Source organism: Myxine glutinosa, chromosome 4 (assembly GCF_964187855.1).
Source record: "Myxine glutinosa chromosome 4, kmMyxGlut1.1, whole genome shotgun sequence".
Classification (NCBI taxonomy): domain Eukaryota; kingdom Metazoa; phylum Chordata; class Myxini; order Myxiniformes; family Myxinidae; genus Myxine; species Myxine glutinosa.
In genome coordinates this window covers 72,691,173-72,712,819 of record NC_136264.1, presented here as the reverse complement: position 1 = coordinate 72,712,819, position 21,647 = coordinate 72,691,173, and the positions used below count along the sequence as shown (strand labels likewise).

Sequence of the window (21,647 nt, the reverse complement as noted above, 5' to 3'; positions counted from 1 at the left end):
TAAAAACACCTCACAGCCACAAAACAAAATTAAAAACACCTCACAGCCACAAAACACGAAATTAAAAACACCTCACAGCCACAAAACAAAATTAAAAACACCACAGCCACGAAACACAAAATTAAAAACACCTCAGCCACAAAACACGAAATTAAAAACACCTCACAGCCACAAAACACAAAATTAAAAACACCTCACAGCCATGAAACACGAAATTAAAAACACCTCACAGCCACAAAACACAAAATTAAAAACACCTCACAGCCACAAAACAAAATTAAAAACACCTCACAGCCACAAAACACGAAATTAAAAACACTTCACAGCCACAAAACACGAAATTAAAAACACCTCACAGCCACAAAACAAAATTAAAAACACCTCAGCCACAAAACACGAAATTAAAAACACCTCACAGCCACAAAACACAAAATTAAAAACACCTCACAGCCACAAAACAAAATTAAAAACCCTTCACAGCCACAAAACACGAAATTAAAAACACCTCAGCCACAAAACACAAAATTAAAAACACCTCAGCCACAAAACACGAAATTAAAAACACTTCACAGCCACAAAACAAAATTAAAAACACCTCACAGCCACAAAACACGAAATTAAAAACACCTCACAGCCACAAAACAAAATTAAAAACCCTTCACAGCCACAAAACAAAATTAAAAACACCTCACAGCCACAAAACACGAAATTAAAAACACCTCACAGCCACAAAACAAAATTAAAAACCCTTCACAGCCACAAAACACGAAATTAAAAACACCTCAGCCACAAAACACGAAATTAAAAACACTTCACAGCCACAAAACACAAAATTAAAAACACCTCACAGCCACAAAACAAAATTAAAAACACCTCACAGCCACAAAACACGAAATTAAAAACACCTCACAGCCACAAAACAAAATTAAAAACCCTTCACAGCCACAAAACACGAAATTAAAAACACCTCAGCCACAAAACACGAAATTAAAAACACTTCACAGCCACAAAACACAAAATTAAAAACACCTCAGCCACAAAACACTAAATTAAAAACCCTTCACAGCCACAAAACACGAAATTAAAAACACCTCAGCCACAAAACACGAAATTAAAAACACTTCACAGCCACAAAACACGAAATTAAAAACACCTCACAGCCACAAAACAAAATTAAAAACACCTCACAGCCACAAAACACGAAATTAAAAACACCTCACAGCCACAAAACAAAATTAAAAACCCTTCACAGCCACAAAACACGAAATTAAAAACACCTCAGCCACAAAACACGAAATTAAAAACACTTCACAGCCACAAAACACAAAATTAAAAACACCTCACAGCCACAAAACACTAAATTAAAAACCCTTCACAGCCACAAAACACGAAATTAAAAACACCTCAGCCACAAAACACAAAATTAAAAACACCTCACAGCCACAAAACACTAAATTAAAAACACTTCACAGCCACAAAACACTAAATTAAAAACACTTCACAGCCACAAAACACAAAATTAAAAACACTTCACAGCCACAAAACACAAAATTAAAAACACCTCAGCCACAAAACACAAAATTAAAAACACCTCTCAGCCACAAAACACGAAATTAAAAACACCTCAGCCACAAAACACGAAATTAAAAACACCTCAGCCACAAAACACGAAATTAAAAACACCTCAGCCACAAAACACGAAATTAAAAACCCTTCACAGCCACAAAACACGAAATTAAAAACACCTCAGCCACAAAACACGAAATTAAAAACACCTCAGCCACAAAACACGAAATTAAAAACACCTCACAGACACAAAACACGAAATTAAAAACACCTCACAGCCACGAAACACAAAATTAAAAACACCTCACAGCCACAAAACACGAAATTAAAAACACTTCACAGCCACGAAACACGAAATTAAAAACACCTCACAGCCACAAACACGAAATTAAAAACACCTCACAGCCACGACATTAAAAACACCTCACAGCCACGTGATTTAAAAACACCTCACCACCACATAATTCAAAATACCTCACCACCATGTGATTCAAAACCACCGCCACGTTATTCAAAACACCACAACCACGGAAACAAAAGTTTCAGGGAGTAGTTCAGTGACAACAGACACTGCCCAGATATGTATATATATATAGATAAAGAAACCTGAAAATCGCAGAGCGAGAATTATTTTTTTGGTCTGGGAAGCCCATGCGAGGTTTTTTTTTTTTTTTTGTATACAAGATCGAGGCTCGTGAAAGAGCGAACATTAATCACACAGAAAGACAAACCGACACATAAAACATATAACATCGGGAGCGGTTGACAAGATGGGGAGAGAGGGGGAAGGACACAAACACAACATTTGAGAGCAGGGACCGAGAGACATGGAGACATCGAGAGATCTGAGAGAGGGCGAGGGCTTTGGGGGGGGGGGGGGGCATGGGAAGGGGGCGGTGGGAGAGGTATAAAACATATGGACACTGCCAGGACTTCCAGGAAAGAAGTTGGAATTTCAAACAAGGTGGATCTGGGGTGAATTAGCGGGGGTAGAAAAGATCAAGGTTTTGGATGGGGGAAGATAAGAGATGGTGGTGAACAGCTGTTTTAAAGACCTGGAGGGAGGAGTGGGATTGAAGGGAGTGAGGGAGTTTGTTCCAGAGGCGGGAGAAAAGAGGAATGAAAGAGTGAAGGTGAGCAGAGAGCCGAGATTTCGGCAGTTTAACCATCAGAGGGTTGCTGGCAGATCTTGTGCGACCTGTAGGAATATTTGGGGGACAGAGCACAGAGAGAGCTGGGGGTGCAAGGCCGGAGAGGAGTCGGTAGAAGACAGAAAGACCACCTACCTGCCTGCGGTGAGTGAGTGAAAGGCCCTCAGAGATAGCTTCATCGCAGGAGATTCCAATAATTCTGAAAGCTTTGGTTTCAACAGCGTGAAGCCGAGCTAGGTGTGAGGCAGGAGCACCGGCCCATAGGGGAGAACAGTATTCCATTGAGCTGCGGATGAAAGCCTTGTATGTGGTGAGGAGCTCAGGTGTGCCGAGGAAGGACTTCGCACGACGGAGGATGCCCAGTCGGCGACTGGCTTTGGAGGCCAGCTTGGAAATGTGGTTTTCCCAAGAAAGATCATGGCAGATAGTGAGACCCAAAATCTTGAGCAACAGAACTTCTTGGAGAGGATTGTTGAGAAAGTAGATGGGAGGGTTGTCCAGTCGATCTTTTCGGAGAGACATAGTAAGAGTGTGAGATTTGTCAGGATTGAAAGACATGTTCCACTTGTTTGACCAGTCTGTGATTTTGTCCAGGTCTTCAGAGAGTGAGGAGGCAGCAGACTGCCGATCTGAGGGAAGAGGAATGGAGCGGCAGAGAGTGGAGTCATCAGCAAAGAGATAGAGAGGATTTTCGAGAGAGTCAGAGAGATCATTGATGAAGACCAGAAAAAGCACGGGGCCCAGAACACTGCCTTGGGGAACTCCAGCCTGAACAGGAAGAGGAGATGAGAGAAACCCATTCAGGGCCACACGTTGACGATGACTAGAGAGGAAGTCCGCCAGCCATGCGTGGAGATTTCCATGGATACCAAAGGAGGAGAGTTTGGTGAGCAGAGCGGGGTGCCAGACCGTGTCGAAGGCACGTGATATGTCGAGGGAGACAGCTCTAATTTCCTGTTTGGCATTGAGGACCTCCATCCATTGTTGAGACAGCAGAAGCAGCATGTCCAGAGTAGAGTGACCTGGTCTGAAACCAAATTGATGATCAGAGATCAAGCCATTGGAGAAGAGGAAAGATTTCATATCCGAAGCAATGATGGATTCCATGACTTTGCTGATAATTGGGAGAAGGCTGATTGGTCTGTAGTTGCTAGGATCTGTTTTTGCACCTTTTTTGTGCAAAGCGGTGATGTTGGCTGATTTCCAAGCAGATGGCAGTTGACCTTGAGCAAAAGAGAGGGTGAAGAGAACAGAGAGAGGGTGAGATAGAGCAGCAGAGCAGGATTTTAGGACCCGTGGGCTGATGCCGTCGGGTCCAGTTGCAGAATCAGAGTCGAGGGTTGACAGAAACTTTTCCACCTTGTCAGGAGGAAAGGACACGGAGTCCAGGAGCAGCAGGGTACGACTGGGTATGGTGGGTACAGAGAAGGATGGGTTTGGGACACAAGATTTAGAGGCAAACACAGAGTTGAGGCATTCAGCTTTTTCACGTGCGGAGTCAGCTGTGTAGCCGTTTGAGGTAAGGGAGGGGATGGAGGGGGAACAAACACCAGAAACGGATTTGACCAGACGCCACCAGGATTTGGAAGAGGGAGACAGATAAGAGAGTTCGGTCTTGAGAACGGAGAGATATTGTTTCCTGGCTCTCCTGAGGGTGGACACACACTTGTTTCGGGCTTTGTGAAAGGAAATGAGATTTCCTTCCGTTGGATTTGCTTTCCAGGAGACGAAGGCAAGTTGTTTCTGGGCAACAGCCTCACCACAAGATTCCGTGTACCATGGACGGGAGGAAGGGTATGACAACTGAAGACGAGATGGGATAAATCTGTGCATGAGAGAGAGCAATTTACTTTGGAAGAATTCCCAGGATGAGTTGATGTCAGAGGTGGTAGAGATGGGAGACCAGCCCAGATGATTGATGGCTGCTTGAAGACCGTGCCAGTTGGCCTGAGTGAAATGCCAGACTCGTCGACGCTGAGCAGGCTCCCTGAGGATGGTCAGAGAGATGTCCACTTTAACAAGGACATGATCAGATGATCCGATCGGAGCAGAAGAAGAGCAGCAGACATTTTCAGGGAAGTTAGTCATAAACAAGTCCAGAAGAGAAGATGTTCCGTTGACTGAGATCCGGGTCGGGAAATTGACAGATTGTGTCAGTCCCAGTGAGTCGCAGAAGTCCTTTGCTGAGGAGCCATGGCTGGTGAGAGAGGTACCCACACCCAGCCAACTGGCATGATGACAGTTGAAATCACCACATATGAGGAAGAGAGAGTTGGGATGAGTAGATAGAAGTTGGTCCATATCATCAGACAGCGAGATGTAGATGGAGTCATCACTGTTTGGTGGACGGTACAACACACATATGAACAAGAGGTGGGAGCGAAGGGGAAGCCGTAGCCAGAGGTATTCCTGGGGGTGAGGTGGAGAGAGTGCAGTGCAGGGCGAGTGAGGAAGAGAGTTTTTGATAAAGATAGCAACCCCGCCTCCAGGACGAGGCTCAGGTCTATCATACCGGAGGAGGGAGTAGCCCGGGAGAGATACTATGGAATCAGAGACATCATAAAGGAGGAAAGTTTCTGTTAAGCAGATCACGTCTGGTTTGACAGAAGCAACCTGTATGGAGAGATCAGTTAAGTTTGAACGAAGGCCCTGGATGTTTGAGGTCCATACCGTTAATGAAGAGGAAGGGGGAGCATCAGATACAGAACAGGGGGGAGGAGGGGTAGGGTAAGATGTGGAAGAGGTGGAAGAGGTAGGGAGAGCTGTTGAAGGTGTGTCAGAGATTTCAGAATAGCTCGGAGAAAGGGAAGGATGGGGCGGACAAAAGGTTTGATGGTGATTGGGTGAGCCACAATGAGGTGTTATTTGAGGAGGGGGAAGAGCGAGGCAGAAGGTTGGGGGAGATGGAGGTGAGAGTTTGAAGGGGGAAGAAGCGGGGAGGACGCTTTGAGGAGGGGGAGTGAGAGGGGGGAAATTGAGAAGCAATGAGGGTGGGGAGATTTGAAGGGGAGGGGTGAGGGGGGAGTTTGGGAGGGAAGGGACAAGGGGAGGGATTTGAAAGGGATGGGATATGGGGGAGATTTGGAGGGGAGGGGTGAGGCAGGAGTCTAGGAGGGGAGGGGCGAGGGGGCGTCTTGGCGGGGAGGGGTGAGGGGGTAGTTTAGGAGGGAGGGGGCAAGGGGGGAGATTTGAAAGGGATGGGTGATGGGGAAGATTTGGAGGGGAGGGGTGATGGGGAAGATTTGGAGGGGAGGGGTTATGGGGAAGATTTGGAGGGGAGGGGTGAGATTGGATTTTTGAAAGTGTACGATTTATGGGAAACGAACATTTATTGCAAAATGAGTTTCTTGTGACCTTCGAGTTAAAAATACGTTTAAGGACGCTGGATGGAGGATGGAGTGCAGGAGAGTTTAGGGAATGTAGAAAAAAGGCACTATAGGAGATGGATATATTTTTTTGGGATGAATTGATTTGGTGAACAAGTCGAAAGCAGCCTTTTAAAGAAGAAGAAGAAAAAGGTGTTATAAAATATGATGGAATACATAACTTGAGGGGAAAGTGTAAACATTGAAGGTTAATGAGTGAAAACTATCTGGGGAAATGGGGGAGAAACACGTGGTCGAAGAACGAACGAACAAATAAGAATGAATAAACGAATGACAACAGAGAAGGAAATGTTGTGTGTTTTTTTTTTGTTTGTTTTTTTTTTTTTGAGTTGAGATTTACACAAGGAAGTAGGCTATGGGTGAAAAGACTGGGAATACAGAGAACGAAAGTTATTGGATCACAAACGACGGACCGCTGAGAGAAAAACAAAGCCTCAAGGTTGTACAATGCACACTGTACAAGGCCTCAAGACACGACACGAATTAACACGATTTTCAATACAGGTATGAAAGATTTGCACCGAAAAATCTTCGTCGGGACACAATATACGTACAACACCATAAATAAATACAGTTTTAACGAAAATACAAATGGGAACAATCACTTAACTTCGATTTCAAATCGTTCGCGACGCGGCAAAGGCCTTGCTCGCGACACGGCAAACAGACGATCAATTTATGAAAGATAAACACCGAGAAACAACCAAAGTTGCACACAATAACTTCACACACCGAAAGATAAATACAGTTTCGACAAAATACAATTGTGAACAGACTTAACTTCGAAAAACGTGGAGACCGTGTGGAGCTTCGAAAATCCCTCCCACCTCAAGTTTCTTCTTCTTCAGCCTCTCACAACCCTGGGTGAATATGCGATCTTTTTTTTTAAAGTTCGAATTTTGCCAAATCTGTTTTATTCGTTTGTTAATATACCTCAGCCATTGACAAATCTGGAATTATAATTTTATTTGAGGTTCAAATTAACCTGGGACATTGTGTCAAACGATGCCTGCAAGTCTGTACATGTGATAAATAATTAAACGTCCACAGTCGAAGACTCTTCTTCTTCATGCAATAACAACTTCCAGCTTCCAGACCGTACATGCAATCATCTTCAAATTTTGCACACTTGTTACTCTTCATGACTTCTACTACAGTATGAAGTTTCACGTCGATCAATGAAGTGGTTCAAGAGATATAAATGTTTTTATTATTTGCGTTTAATTAATGATATCTGCCAAACCACGTGACCTATCGCAAATTCCAAAAGGGCATTTTAGTAGACTGATATGCTGAACAGATTTGTGAAGTTTCCCCTCGATTGGATCACAAATGAGGGAGGAGCTAGGTTTCAAATGTTTGTGCTTAAAAACGTCATAACTCTAAAACCATGTGATGCATGACGTCATGCTCGCTGACTTTTTTGTTCGTCATGGTTATGCGATTCTGCCTGCAAAGTTTGGCCTCGATCTGTTCAGGCGTTTTGGAGAAAATAGGATTTTAGTGTTTTTCACTCAAAACAATATGGCGGCCGAACCACATGACCTGTGGTTCGGCCATTTTAATTACCATTAAAATATTCTGCAGACCGAGTCCCTCCTATGGTAAAAATTTGCTCTCAATCGGTCCAATTATTGCAGAGAAAATGTTTTTTTAAAGGAAAAAAAAAAAAAAATCCCCAAAAAATTCCCAAAACAACTTCCTGGATCCGGAATAATTTCCTGAGCTTCACTAAAAACTAATCAATTCTTCCTTATCCCAAGTGCAATCATCCCACCAAATTTCATCCAAATCCGTTCAGAACTTTTCCAGATATCTTGTTCACAAACACACGAACACACACACGCACACACACACACACACACACACACACACACACACACACACACACACACACACACACACACACACACACACACACGGACACGATCGAATGCATTACTCCTTGGCGGGAGTAACAATTGCAAAAAAGAGAAAATAATTATATAAAAATAAATATCAAGAAATAAACATCAACAACTGGGAGAATAACAAAAGAGCAGGAAAATACAAAGAAGAATTGGACAGAATGGGGATAGACAAAGAAGGCTCATTGGAATGGCTAAGAAGAGGTCAGTTCAACTGGGACGGCGAACGAATCATAATAAATGCCCAAAATCAAGGACACCACACCAATGGATTTAAAAATATGGCGGAAATGAGCCAGACAGACAAGTGTAGATTCTGCAAGACAGAAATAGAAAGTACTAGTCACCTGCTCTCGGGATGCAAAAAACTATTATCAGAACAATAGTCAGGTTCACTATGTTTTTTCGTTCAAAATCATGGTAGATTAGCAAACCTATACATTTTTGGAAACGTTATTGCATGGAAAATCTGAAAATCAATGTTTACATTTGCCAATTCCGACCAATTCGATTCGACCAATTCGACCAATCGACCAATTCCATTTGACCAATTCGACCATTCGACCAATCGCTTCGATCGACCATTCGACCAATTCGATCGATTCGATTCGATTCGATTCATCGAATTCGATTCGATCGACCATTCGACCAATTCGATTTGCCAATCAATTTGACCGACCTTTGCTTGTGTGGAACGGACTGTGAAAACGATGCGGACTATATTGTCGGATACGACACACAGGACAGTGATGACGAACTCTAAATGGCATATTCTGTAATCGTGTATGTTTGATGCCATTGACTGCCTGTGTATATTTTGTCATTGACTGCCTGTGTAGATGTGAAGTTATACTGACCGCATGTGTATATATGATTTTGCTGACTGCCTGTGTATGTTTGGTGATATGAATTATTGTGACACATTTTGATGTTATTAACTGCCTGTACAAAATGATAACATGTATTTGATGATGCAACTTATCGCGAATATCAAGACAGTATTTTGCAATTCAAAACCTTTGATTCGTGTCTTACCATTCCCCATAGCACTAATTTGATACTTTCATTGGATTTCTTGTCCCTGAAAATATAGGTTTAGTATATTTTAAAAAGTTTTTAGGGTAATTAGAGGCAGAAATAGAACAAAATATGTATTTTACAGTGGCCATTTTGAAAATCCAAAATGGCCGCCATACAGGTATCTCTCCAAATGTAAACATTGATTTTTAGTTTCCTTATGCTATAACCTTTCCAAAAATGTATAGGTTTGCTAATCTAGCATGATTTTGAACGAAATATAATTTATTGACATAGTGAACCTGACTACAACTTTACACACTTAAAGTGCCAACACATTGGCACAACAAAGTATGCAAAGTGATTCATTGGCATATCTGCAAAAAATTCAACATCCCAGTACCAGAAAACTCATGGAAACATCAACCAAGGGCAATCATTGAAAAAGATGGACGTCATGCTCACGTACGACCTGATGATTCCATCGAGCGTGAACATAGAAAACAAAGCATTGCGTCTAGACCAGACCCGGTGCGGACACTCTAAGAGTCTAACCATTACACCACCAAGTCTAGTTTGTTGTGATATTTCTTAATCTTTGTTTAATACATTGGAATCTCTAATAACAAACAGATACATTGTGGAAACTTCGTTCAAATGAGCAAAACATTGAATTGGTGAGAATCATTTATTATTGAAGTCATGCCCCAACCCTGGCTCAGCAGATGGAGTGTAGCTTAATTATATACTGAACTGTATTTGCAACATTGCAGTATGACTGTTTTGAATGAGTTGCATTCAGAACATTCAATTTTAAATACAGGTCACTGCAATTATTTATGATACAATACTGTACTGTAGAATACACCACGAACTTCAGGAGAAGGTTTACACTTTACACTACTAAATGCAATAGCACTTCATAGTACTTCACATACTAAACACAACATAATTGTGCTTTTGGTACTGTACTTTTCTAACCCTTATTGGTATTCACATGTTGAAGTGCATTGGAGTGTAAGGGTTGCTGAAATAAAATGCTGAAGTGCACTCAAAATGTATTTATTGATGGGCACTATCAAAAGCTCCGAAAGTTGAGTCCAAAAAACCCGGCAGAAGTCATAATTTGGGATGATCGAGACACAGACCTTAAAAGGACAGGCATTGGCCTTACAAGAACAAAAGTGACAGAAATTCTAGATCCAAAGTTCAATGCTGAAGTTTAAATTTATAATCCAAAAAGGCCAGCTTGATAACAAGAGGTTAAATGCCCTGGGAAAGGAGAGTGGGGCGTGTGTATGGGAGGGTGTAGGTGGAGCAGAGCATGCGGATGGGAGCAGGATGTGTGGGGTTTGTAGCAGAGGTAGGAGGTGGAAGTGGGGCACATGATGTGGGGAACCAGGAGCAGGGGGCAGTAGGGATTGGGGCACATGGTGAAGGAACAGGATGTAGGGAGGGGATGTGAGGGAAATGTGGGGAGGGGATGCGCAGATAGGGGTGTGTGATACATGAGGGATCCAGATTGGCAAATTCATTATCATAGCAGGTATTGAAAATGAAAGATACAAAGAATGAGCAAAGGAAGGTAACTAGAACGGCCCTCAGGAGAGCGCAAACGTTCACCTGGTTGGCCATATCACTGAATGGTGAAGAATCACTGAAAAAAATTCTACTAGTTGGATCCGGATCCGCATCTTCACCAAAATTAAATCGATTCTTCCTTGTCACACACACAACCTGTCCACAAAGTTTCGTCCAAATCCATCCATAACCTTTTTGGGATATCCTGCTATGTATCGTTTTTGGCCCTATCTCCCAAAGGTGAAGAATCACTTTAAAAATTATAGTTGCCGAATCCGAATCTTCACCAAAATCTAATCATTTCGTCCTGCTCACATACGCTACATCTCTGCCAAATTTCGTCCGAATCCGTCCATAACTTTTTGAGCTATTTTGTTCACAGACAAACGGACGGACAGACAGACAGGGGTGAAAACATAGCCTCCATCCACCTTTGGTGGCGGAGGTAATAACAGGCAGAATGAGTGGGTGATTTATTCGTGTTAATTTTGTTTGGTGGGGGCGGGGGAGGGGGTTGAGGCAGGGGCAGGGGGGTTTGGTTGGAAAAGAAGAGGAAGAAGTAAAAAAGTTTATAAGCGTAAAAGGAAAACACAGGATAAAGAAACCTTATGAGGCACGTGTAAGCCTTGAGACAATTTGGCACACTTTCCAGCTGAGGCATTGGGAGTTAGGCCAGACACATGGAGTCGGATTCAACAGTACACATCAAAAAGGGATGAATAAGATACGAAAATGGGTTCAAAACGCAATAACACCGGGATGAAAGATGATAGATAAATAGGACAGATGTGGTGCGGAATTCTTCGCTTTGATGAGCTTCAACAAAGGAGGTAAAATCTAACATTTCAGCAAACTCAGACCTGGAACCAGAAGTCAGTCGTTAGAACATTGTTTTACATCCTGGGAGGAGATAACGGGAGCTTTTTGTTTTGAAAACATGACAGAAACTGTGCTTGTGTTTTGGGCTCAGTTGTACCATTTTTTTGCAAGCCGTTAATGCAGTGCCCTTGATCTTAGGAATTCATTATTCCAGTTCAGTTTCCCTCCTCCTATTGGCCATTCAATTGCACCGTAGCTTGTGGTGTCGGTGAGGCAGGCAGCACTTCTGCAGCAGTGGTGGTGTTGGAGTGGATGTGCACACGATTGCTTGTTTCCCATCCTTTCTCCTGAGGTTATTTGTTTCTTCATCCCTACTTTTTGAAACTCCGTTTCCTGGGTGTTGGATTCGGAGAAAGTGCAACAGCAGAGGTTGCTTGCAGATGTAAATTAACTCGACTCGCCACGAGTGCACACCTCTATATTTGTCATGATATAGATTTGTGCAGGCCCCAAATACATCGGCCTTATAAGTCTTGGTTCTTCACAATTCACAGGAACCATATCACATGGAAGCAAACATCTTTTCCATCTGCTCTTCTCATTCGTTTCGTTAAATTCGATTTTTTTATTTATTGTGCACCTTGCAAGCTTATTCATTTATTTATTTTTCGAATGATATTCTAACTCCTCTGCCATATTATGATGTTTTTAGCCGCGTTGCAGACGCTGCTCATAGAGTGCCCTCTGCTGCTGTTGTTGTTGTTCTTCTTGTTCTTCTTGTTCTTGCAGAGAAGACAAAACCTCAAAGCTCCACCCATTCTGGGAACCATAGCTCCACCCATTCTGGGAGAGCCTTCATATAAACAAATATCCACCATTTTATTAACTCGCATAGCTTTGAGGCCTGTTTTGTAGGCCCTTGGTGTCTTCCTCTCTCACACAGTTTTAGTTCAAATCAAATTCGATATATCATTTCATTTTTCACAGTCGCTAACATAGTTTTAGACTCGGTTGAAAAAAAACGGGAAGAAAATCCGATGAAAGTTGCCCTTTATAGAACGAAATGAATTCTCAAAGGCCTATAACTTCAAGTCCATTGAGATATATTTTTTTAAAATCGCGGCATGGTCAGTCATACACCGCCCGAAATAACAGACGGGAAAATGCCGAGATATATTAAAAATTCGTCCATTTGATGACAATCGTCACGATGAAATATTTAATTTATACGTCGTCACAATAATGTGGAGAGAGGAGCATAGCTTCGTTCACGTGTCGCCACACACGGGAAATTGCCGAGATATATTTTTTTTTACATCGCGGCAAGGTTAGTCATACACCGCCTGAAATAACAGACGGGAAAATGCCGAGATATATTAAAAATTCGTCGCCACACACGGGAAATTGCCGAGATATATTTTCACTTTGCACAAAAATAACATCAAGTAATCGAATCAATAGGAATGTCCTGTGCCTATAACATCGACGTTATAGGCACAGCTGCATCTAGGCATTGTGTAACATCGACGTGGCTTTTGTTTTAATTAAAACTTTTTGTACTTGTTTTCAGGAAGGAATGCTGGAATAAATTGATTCTGGATTTGTTTTTTGTTGTATGCACTCTAGGACACTCCGGGTTTCTTGGTGAACCGTCTTCTTGTGCCTTTCCTCATGGAAGCTATTCGCCTCCATGAGCGAGGTAAGTTGGGGTTTCAATAGGATAACAACTTCAAATCACACAGGGCCTATGCCTAGCAGGGTAAATCATTGCCTGGTGTATTATAGGTGCATACAGTAGCATCCGTACAATTTTACCTTTTCACAAACAAAGCAAAATTATGGTTGGAGGAAATCTACATCTACTTAGGAATTTGCTTTTCTTATTATAGAGGTGAACACAATCAAACCTAATGACAATTTAAAGAACCCCCCAAAAAATACAACACAGTAAATGAAAACTGAATTGAATGAGGAATATGAAGAGTTTCCCTGGATATGGGACAATGAAGATACACACACACACACACACATATATATATACACACCAGTGGAGCATCCTCGGGAACCCCACAGACTTGGACGTGTATGACATTGGGACATCTTCATTCAGATGCTGCATATTCTCATATTCAGTTTTACCAAAATGGTTGTTGGCAATTCATCAGATCCAGAAATTATGTAATCTACACAATTTATTTACTTGACATAATATGTTACCCCTCACCCATCTCCTCTCCCCTCATTCATCTCTCCCCCCCATCACTCCTCTCCAACTCCTCCTCACTCCTCTCTTCCCTTTACTCCTCTGCCCCTCATTCCCTCACTCCTTTCCAACTCCTCCCCACTCCTCTCTTCACTTTACTCCTCTCCCCTCATTCTTTCACTCCTTTCCAAGTCCTCCTCACTCCTCTCTTCCCTTTACTCCTCTGCCCCTCATTCCCTCACTCCTTTCCAACTCCGCCGCACTCCTCTCTTCACTTTACTCCTCTCCCCTCATTCCTTCACTCCTTTCCAAGTCCCCCTCACCCCTCTCTTCCCTTTACTCCTCTGCCCCTCATTCCTTCACTCCTTTCAAACTCCTCCCCACTCCTCTCTTCACTTTACTCCTCTCCCCTCATTCCTTCACTCCTTTCCCACTCCTCTCTTCCCTTTACGCCTCTCCAACTCCTCCTTACCACTCTATTTCCCTTACTCCTCTCCCCTCATTCCTTCACTCCTTTTCAAGACCTCCTCACTCCTCTCTTCCCTTTACTCCTTTCTCCTCACTCCCTCACTCTTTTCCAAGTCCTCCTCACTCCTCTCTTCCCTTTACTCCTCTCCCTTCACTCCTTTCCAACTCCTTCCTTTCTTCCCTTTACTCCTCTCCCCTCACTCCTCTCCAATCCCTCTTCACTTCTCACCAATCCCTCTACAACCCCTCACTGTGCACACTGCACAGGGGAGAACATTACACACAGGGGAGAGGGGTAAAGGATCACATACAGGGGAGAGGCGGGAGCATAAGGTGAAAAGTGAAACTTCTACCTTCACTTGACTTGAGAGGATAGAGGGTGGAGAACCAGCCTTGATTCTTCATTTTTGAACTTTAAAGCATCGAAAACATTTCGCTTTACAAAGTGAAAATGCATTAAAACCAAACGTTATTAATAAATATTGTATGCCATAGTTGGTTTACATTATTATGTACATTTTTGAAGTACTGTTTTGTTTAATTCCATGGTTGGAAAGAGTTGACTCGACTTAAACAAACTCTGTATATACACCCCAGGAATATGGAAAAATATAATTAGACTTTGGTTTGATCCCGAACTTCAGTATTCAGTTGCTGTACTTTTACTAAGTAATAATATAAATAACTAAGTCCTAGTAGGGAACGTTCTCTCATCTCGTCCGACCAGACACATTCAAAACTGTTGAAATACATTTCGCCGATTTTCACAACTTTAGCTGAAACGGAGTCTTAAAGTATCCCAGAGACTATAAAAAATGAAATCGGATGGTGAAGTAGAGTCGAGTTAAAGCCGTGAGGGAGTCTCAATGGACTTTATGTTACAGGCCTTCATTTCATTTAAAATGCAAATTTGTTCTATAAATGTTAACTTTCATCCAATTTCCTTCCTGTTATTTTGCAACCGAGTCTAAAACCATCTTAGTGAATGTGAAAAATGAAATCGGATATAGAATTAGGGTTTAAATAAAACTGTGAGAGAGTGAGAAAGCATGAGCCTAACAAAAGAGGCCTCAAGGCACATTTGGGTGGTGTTTGCATATGAAAACGAACCTCCTTTGGGCGGTGTATAGGATACCGTTTCCCACGATCGCTGCGAAGGAAACATGTGCATTACCTTGTTGTTTCCTTTACATGAGTTGTAATCAAAATGTACCTTTGTTGCTTGAAAAAGTAACTTATGATAGAAGACACGTTGATTCAGTCTTAAAATGGACATCAGAGGCGTATCAGAGGCCTATGGAGCCTCAGAGATATGCGAGGAAAACAAAATAGTGGAAATGTGTATTTGAAGCCCCTCCCAGAATGGGTGTAGCCACTCCCACGGACAGACAACTTCACACGCAGACAGACAGACTCACCTTAGCAGACTATTACATTATATACATTAGACTATTACATGTGTGTGTGGACAATCCTAGACAACTGTACTCGTGTTTTGTGTAAGAAAATTAAATGATCATTGATCTTGTGGCCACACTAAAGTGTATGGAGCCTTTACTGAGAAACCCCAGGTTTTCTAATAGTATGATAACCGTAGATTCGACAAACAGTTTGTCACAATTATACGAGCATTTTTTTTTTTTTTTTTTTTTTTTTTGTATACTGAATCGAGGCTCGTGAGAGAGCTAACATTTATTTCACAAACAAATCAACCAGACAAACAAAATATACAAAAAGAGGGAGCGGAAGACAAGATGGGGAGAGAAGGGGAAGCACACAACCACAACATTTGAGAGCAGGGAGAAGTGTGGGAGGGAGAGGGCTTGGGGGGACGAGGCGTGGGAAGGGGGGGGGGGGGGGGGAAGTATAAAGCACAAGGGGACCGAAATTAGCGGGGGTAGAAAAGATCAAGGTTTTGGATGGGGGAGGATAAGAGATGGTGGTGAACAGCTGTTTTAAAGACCTGGAGGGTGGAGTGGGATTGAAGAGAGTGAGGGAGTTTGTTCCAGAGGTGGGAGAAAAGAGGAATGAAGGAGTGAAGGTGAGCAGAAAGTCTTGATTTTGGCAGTTTAACCATAAGAGGGTTGCAGGCAGATCTTGTGCGACCTGTAGGAATATTTGGGGGACAGAGCCCAGAGAGAGCTGGGGTGGCAAGGCCAGAGAGGAGTCGGTAGAAGACGGAAAGACCACCAACCTGCCTGCGGTGAGTGAGTGAAAGGCCCTTGGAGTTAGCTTCATCGCGGGAGATTCCAATGATTCTGAACGCTTTGGTTTCAACAGCGTGAAGACGAGCTAGGTGTGAGGCAGGAGCACCAGCCCAGAGGGGAGAGCAGTATTCCATAGAGCTGCGGATGAAAGCCTTGTATGTGGTGAGGAGCTCAGGTGTGCCAAGGAAGGACTTCGCACGACGGAGGATGCCCAGTCGGCGACTGGCTTTGGAGGCCAGATTTGAAATGTGGTTTTCCCAGGAAAGATCATGGCAAATAGTGAGACCCAAAAGCTTGAGTGACAGAACTTCTTGGAGAGGATTATTCAGAAAGTGGATGGGAGGGTTGTCCAGTCGGTCCTTTCGGAGAGACATCGTAAGAGTGTGAGATTTATCAGGATTGAAAGACATGTTCCATTTGTTTGCCCAGTCTGTGATTTTGTCTATGGCATGTTGATGGTTTCCTGCTACAAACTGCCACGTATAATTCAAAACCGTTTTCATCGAAAATAACAGTTGCACCTTTGCAGCAGAAGCAGCAACAGACTCGAGTCATAATATTTCCTGGGGTTGATTCAATTTGGCCAAAACATTCCATCCAAAAGATTATTTTTAATTACAAACAAAATTATTATATTTTGGAGAAACATCTCCTTCCTCAAACTCCACAAAGTCATAAGGATAACCAAATATTTGTGAGGTCGACAAAAACTTTACACTGATTGTTACCTACCCTTTATAATCACTGAATGTCTCCTGTTAACTTGTATAATGCAATCTCGATGTACTCCCCCATACACTTGAGCTCATATGAGTCAGACATCTGTTACTCTTCTGGGGAGGAAAATAAAAGCACAATTTTGGCATTAGATGAGAAGGAACCACAATATATTTGGATGAAACAGAGAAAACATTTAACATTGTAGAGCAACTAAAGCTTTACAAACCATTCTACAAACCCTCAAAGATTTACCACCAGCATCAGTTTTACCATTAAAAAAACAATTGCACAAATAAAGCATCATCATATTGAGAAATTCAGCACAAGTTGAATGCTATTCCTTATTCATTTCCCTGGTAGGCCATGGCTCCAAGGAGGACATTGATACAGCGATGAAGTTGGGAGCCAACCATCCAATGGGGCCTTTTGAGCTACTGGACTATGTGGGTCTTGACACATCAAAATACATCATGGATGGTAGGTAAAAATGCATTGAAGGAATTTGTCCATATATATGTATCTATCTATAATTCCAGTAATCTCTGTATGTCTGTATGTCTGTGACCGCTGTTTCTCGACAACCACGGGTCCGATATACTTTAAACTTGCCAGGTATATTGCTGGGGACCCGAGGATGTGCCTTTTCAAGGTTTCATATTAATCGGAGAAGTAGTTACCGAGCTATGTCCAAAAAACGATTCAACCAATCAGAGAGCAGCGAGCTATCACGTGTGCCGAACGTGGCGAACAGACTCTGCCTCGGATGGCACATTTGAGAGCGTATTCATTTATTTCACGTTGGCAAACTATGTTGCCGCTATGTTGGCGTTAAACTATGTTTTAAAACTAATTAAAACTAATTTGCGATTCTTTCGCTTTCCTGCGCGTTTGTGCATGCTATGGCGATTTCTTTACCAAACTCCGCAAGCCGTTCGCTTTGGACCAAACCATTTCATGTAAATAGAGGGGGGGGGGATTGTCACCGTACTCGCAAGCCGTTCGCTTTGGACCAAACCATTTCATGTAAATAGAGGGGGGGGGGATATAATTTTAGATATAGATATAGTACGGGCATGCCCTAGTATTGTAAAATTTTCTAAAAAAGAAAATTCCACTTTGACATTATGGGATATTATGTGTAGATAAGTGACAACAATCTCAATTTAATCCATTTTTAATTCAGGCTGTAACACAACATGTGAAAAAAGTCAAGGGGTGTGAATACTTTCTGAAGGCACTGCATATACTAGCAGATAATCCGGTTCCACCCAATATATCTATATATGTAATATATACATATATATAAAAGAAAGTTTTTGTTTGTTTGTTTGTTTGCACGCACTAATCTCCTGAACGGTGAAAGATAGGATTAAACCTCTGAAACAAAAAAATGTCGGGACGGGCCCCGGGAAGGTTATCGGCTAGGTGGCGAGGCCAGTCGAGGCTGCCTCGGCCGGGCTGGGCCCATTTCGCAATTAAAAGCTGAGCTGATTTGTAGTAGTCAATCTTCTACAGCCGCGAGTGAAAGCAGAATTACAGTAGTAAATTCATTCAAAAAGAACCCGGGGCAATGCCAGGTGCATTCGGCTAGTATACATATAAAACATAATCTATGTTATAAAGGGGCCGTGTCTGTCTGTTTGTCTGTTTGTCGTGTTATAACTTGAGAACAGATTAACAGATTTCAATAAATCCAACTACGGTGGATTCGGGTAACTCTCGGGAGTGTTTATGATCCATACATTTTTTATGGGTACTTGGACACGCGTGTCAAAACTGCAAATGCCAACACTTGACGTTGGTTATCCCTCCACAGAGAGCAGGATCTCCCAGGAATCCTTTATTTTTCTTCCCCATAGATTAGCCATCGCAGCAAAGATTGGTATTTCCGTCAGCGAAACGACGGGTCTTATATTCTAGTAAGATCCAATCAAACCTCTCATCCATAATTAGAGGGAATAACCAATCAGCTCTCACCTAATCAATTACCCCAGAGGACAAGGGTTATCAAACAAATTATCTCCCATGCTCTTCTAGCCAAAGAAAGCTGTATAAAGCAACCAAGAAAAGCTGCCTAACGTAAGGCCTTTGTTGTTTCAAATCCGACCCGGGTTCCTCTACAGCTGCAGACATTCAAAAGCAGTACGTACATGCATGAAAATCCCAATGCTACATGTCCACCCCCTCCCCCTCCGGACCAGTTTTATAATTTGTTGGCGAGTCATCAGTGACTTACTTAGTTTAGGGCTTACCTTGGGTGCTTTTTTAGTAGCCTTTGGCCTTGTGAAGGGTGGACTCCATTAAAATAACACATTGTGTCTTCCTAAGTCCAGTGGGTAATATATTTTGGAAATGAAAGTCAGGTTGAATATAAAACCAAAACATTTGCAATATTCCACCTGATAGCTACAAAAAATTGGTTCAGTGTTACCAATAAGGTCTGCGTTGCCAAACGACAGAACACCAACTACATGAAAATCTGATTAGTTTTTGTGTTGTTTAAAATGAAAAACCTGCATATTTCCTTCCTCTCCAAATACTTTTGGTAATGTGGTGTATGTTACGGCAATGTATTTTTATTGAGCGTTTTATTTGCCTGTAATATTGAAAATGTTTTTCGGCAATGAACAAAAGAAGAACATTGATTGGTTAAAAGTTTAAAATAAACTGCTTTAGCAAGACATGAATTGTGACTGCGGCACCGGTTTTTCACTTCTGTTGCAGGGTGGCATGAACTTGAACCAAACAACCCTTTGTTTGCTTCGAGTCCTTTGTTGGACTCGCTCGTAGAGCAGGGTAAGTTTGGTCGCAAGACTCACGAAGGCTTCTACAAATACAACTGAGACGCCGGCTCCTTCATGATCACCGAGCACAACCAGGAAACCCATAAGTGACTTCTGTAAGGTCAATCAAATATCAACTGCTTCATCATCAACAGCAATGAGTTTGGTTGTCTTACCATTACCTGATCAAGCGGCTGTGGTTCAATTGCAATCCCAACCGATTTGAACCAAATTGTTTGTCTGTGGCAATTGAAGTGCCTTACCTTACACTGCTCGATTTATCTTTTCCTGTTCCTTTAAAACCATTTTTTAAATCATTCTCTTAATCCCTTCTCACAAGCTTGCTTCACATGCATGGGTCGTAGCGACAAATGGACACCTCTGTGGATCAGTGAAGCTGTGGTCAAACAACATGTGATGATCTCAGCAATTACTTTTACGATTCTCTCCCTTCCCACCCCAATCATAACGTGTTTATCAGTTGTTGTTTTTCTCTAGATTGAGTTGCAAAAACTCAAACATCTAATGCAGTGATGACATTGTACCCTTGAATAAATGTATCAAAGATGTGGCAATTAAAAATCTGACACACACCAACCACCACTCCTCAGCCCACTGATCAAAACTATGCAGACAAATAAAATAATGAATGATGGATTTTGCAGTTTGATATACAGTACAGTATATATATATATTTGAAGTCCTCATTAAAATAAGAAGAATGACCACACTGTGGTCACAACCTGTGACAAAATACGGTCACGGGCCGATTGGGAAACATGCATTTAAAACACTATTAAAAAATGAACAGCGCGATTGGGAAACACAAGTTTAATGCGCTAACACATAGAACATATAATGAAGGGAGCAGGTGACAAGAGGAGGAGAGAGAGGCAAGCACACAAGTACAACAGTAGAGAACAGGGACATCGAGAGATCTGTGGGATAGAGAGGGTTGGGGTACACGGGATAAACAAGATGGACACAACAGAGGATTTCAGGAAAGAAAACGGGGAATTTGAAGGAAGTGGGTTTGGAGTGGATTAACAGGGGTAGAAAAGATCAAGGTTTTGGATGGGGGAAGATAAGAGATGGTGGTCAACTTTCACAACTTTCCTAGCTCAGCTGTTTTGACGACCTGGAGGGAGGAGTGGGATTGAAGAGTGTGTGGGAGTTTGTTCCAGAGGCGGGAAAAAAGAGGAATTAAAGAGTGAAGGTGAGCAGAGTGTCTTCATTTTTGGCAGTTTCACCAGAAGAGGGTGGCTGGCAGAACTTGTCCTGACAAGATTTAAAGTTTAGTCGACACCTCTCATCCATGGCAACCAGAATGAACTGATTCGTGTCATTTCACGGATTGTTTAACCCAAATATGGGACCGTTAAAAATTGTTACACTATTTCTTTATGGTGGTGCATACCGTGCGTGCTGACGTGCCTGGTTAAACCTTTCTAATAATTTTTATTTGACAATGATTCGATTTTTCAGGGTCCCTCATCATAAATAACACTCGACCCAAACAAAGCCAATGGAAATCTGACGCAACAAATCCGGGCAGTGTATAATCATCAGAGGCCTACAGGCCTGTCTTAGACCCACCTGAAAACCAAGATGGCGGCCATATTATTTTGGCTGCGTGCTATGGTAGGTGGAATCAAGCGACAAATGTGGGTGTGGTCTGGCAGCTGTCCGACCAATGGGTGCACATTTCAAAAATCGACCCCAACAAGATCCCCAGCAACCACGACGCAGAGCTCTTGTAGACCGTATCAGAGATGGTGATCTTCCTTTTAAAACCGCATGTGTCTAATTGGTCTGTTTTCCTGGCACCATTTTCTGCAA

General features: G+C 42.3%; 1 protein-coding gene across 2 annotated transcripts in view; it reads left to right on the top strand.

Moving 5' to 3' along the window:
* The window catches only part of HADH (hydroxyacyl-CoA dehydrogenase), a 91,884-nt gene extending 71,419 nt beyond the window's left edge, over positions 1–20,465 (top strand). Inside the window, exons 6-8 of one of the 2 annotated variants that reach the window (XM_078775905.1) lie at positions 13,054–13,126; positions 17,386–17,502; positions 19,750–20,465. In XM_078775905.1, the coding sequence (XP_078632031.1) occupies positions 13,054–13,126; positions 17,386–17,502; positions 19,750–19,868 (309 nt within the window). In that variant the 3' untranslated portion in view covers positions 19,869–20,465. The remainder of the gene's footprint in view (positions 1–13,053; positions 13,127–17,385; positions 17,503–19,749) is intronic. The other variant, XM_068112560.2, reaches the window with a different exon arrangement.
* The last annotated feature ends 1,182 nt before the right edge of the window (positions 20,466–21,647 follow it).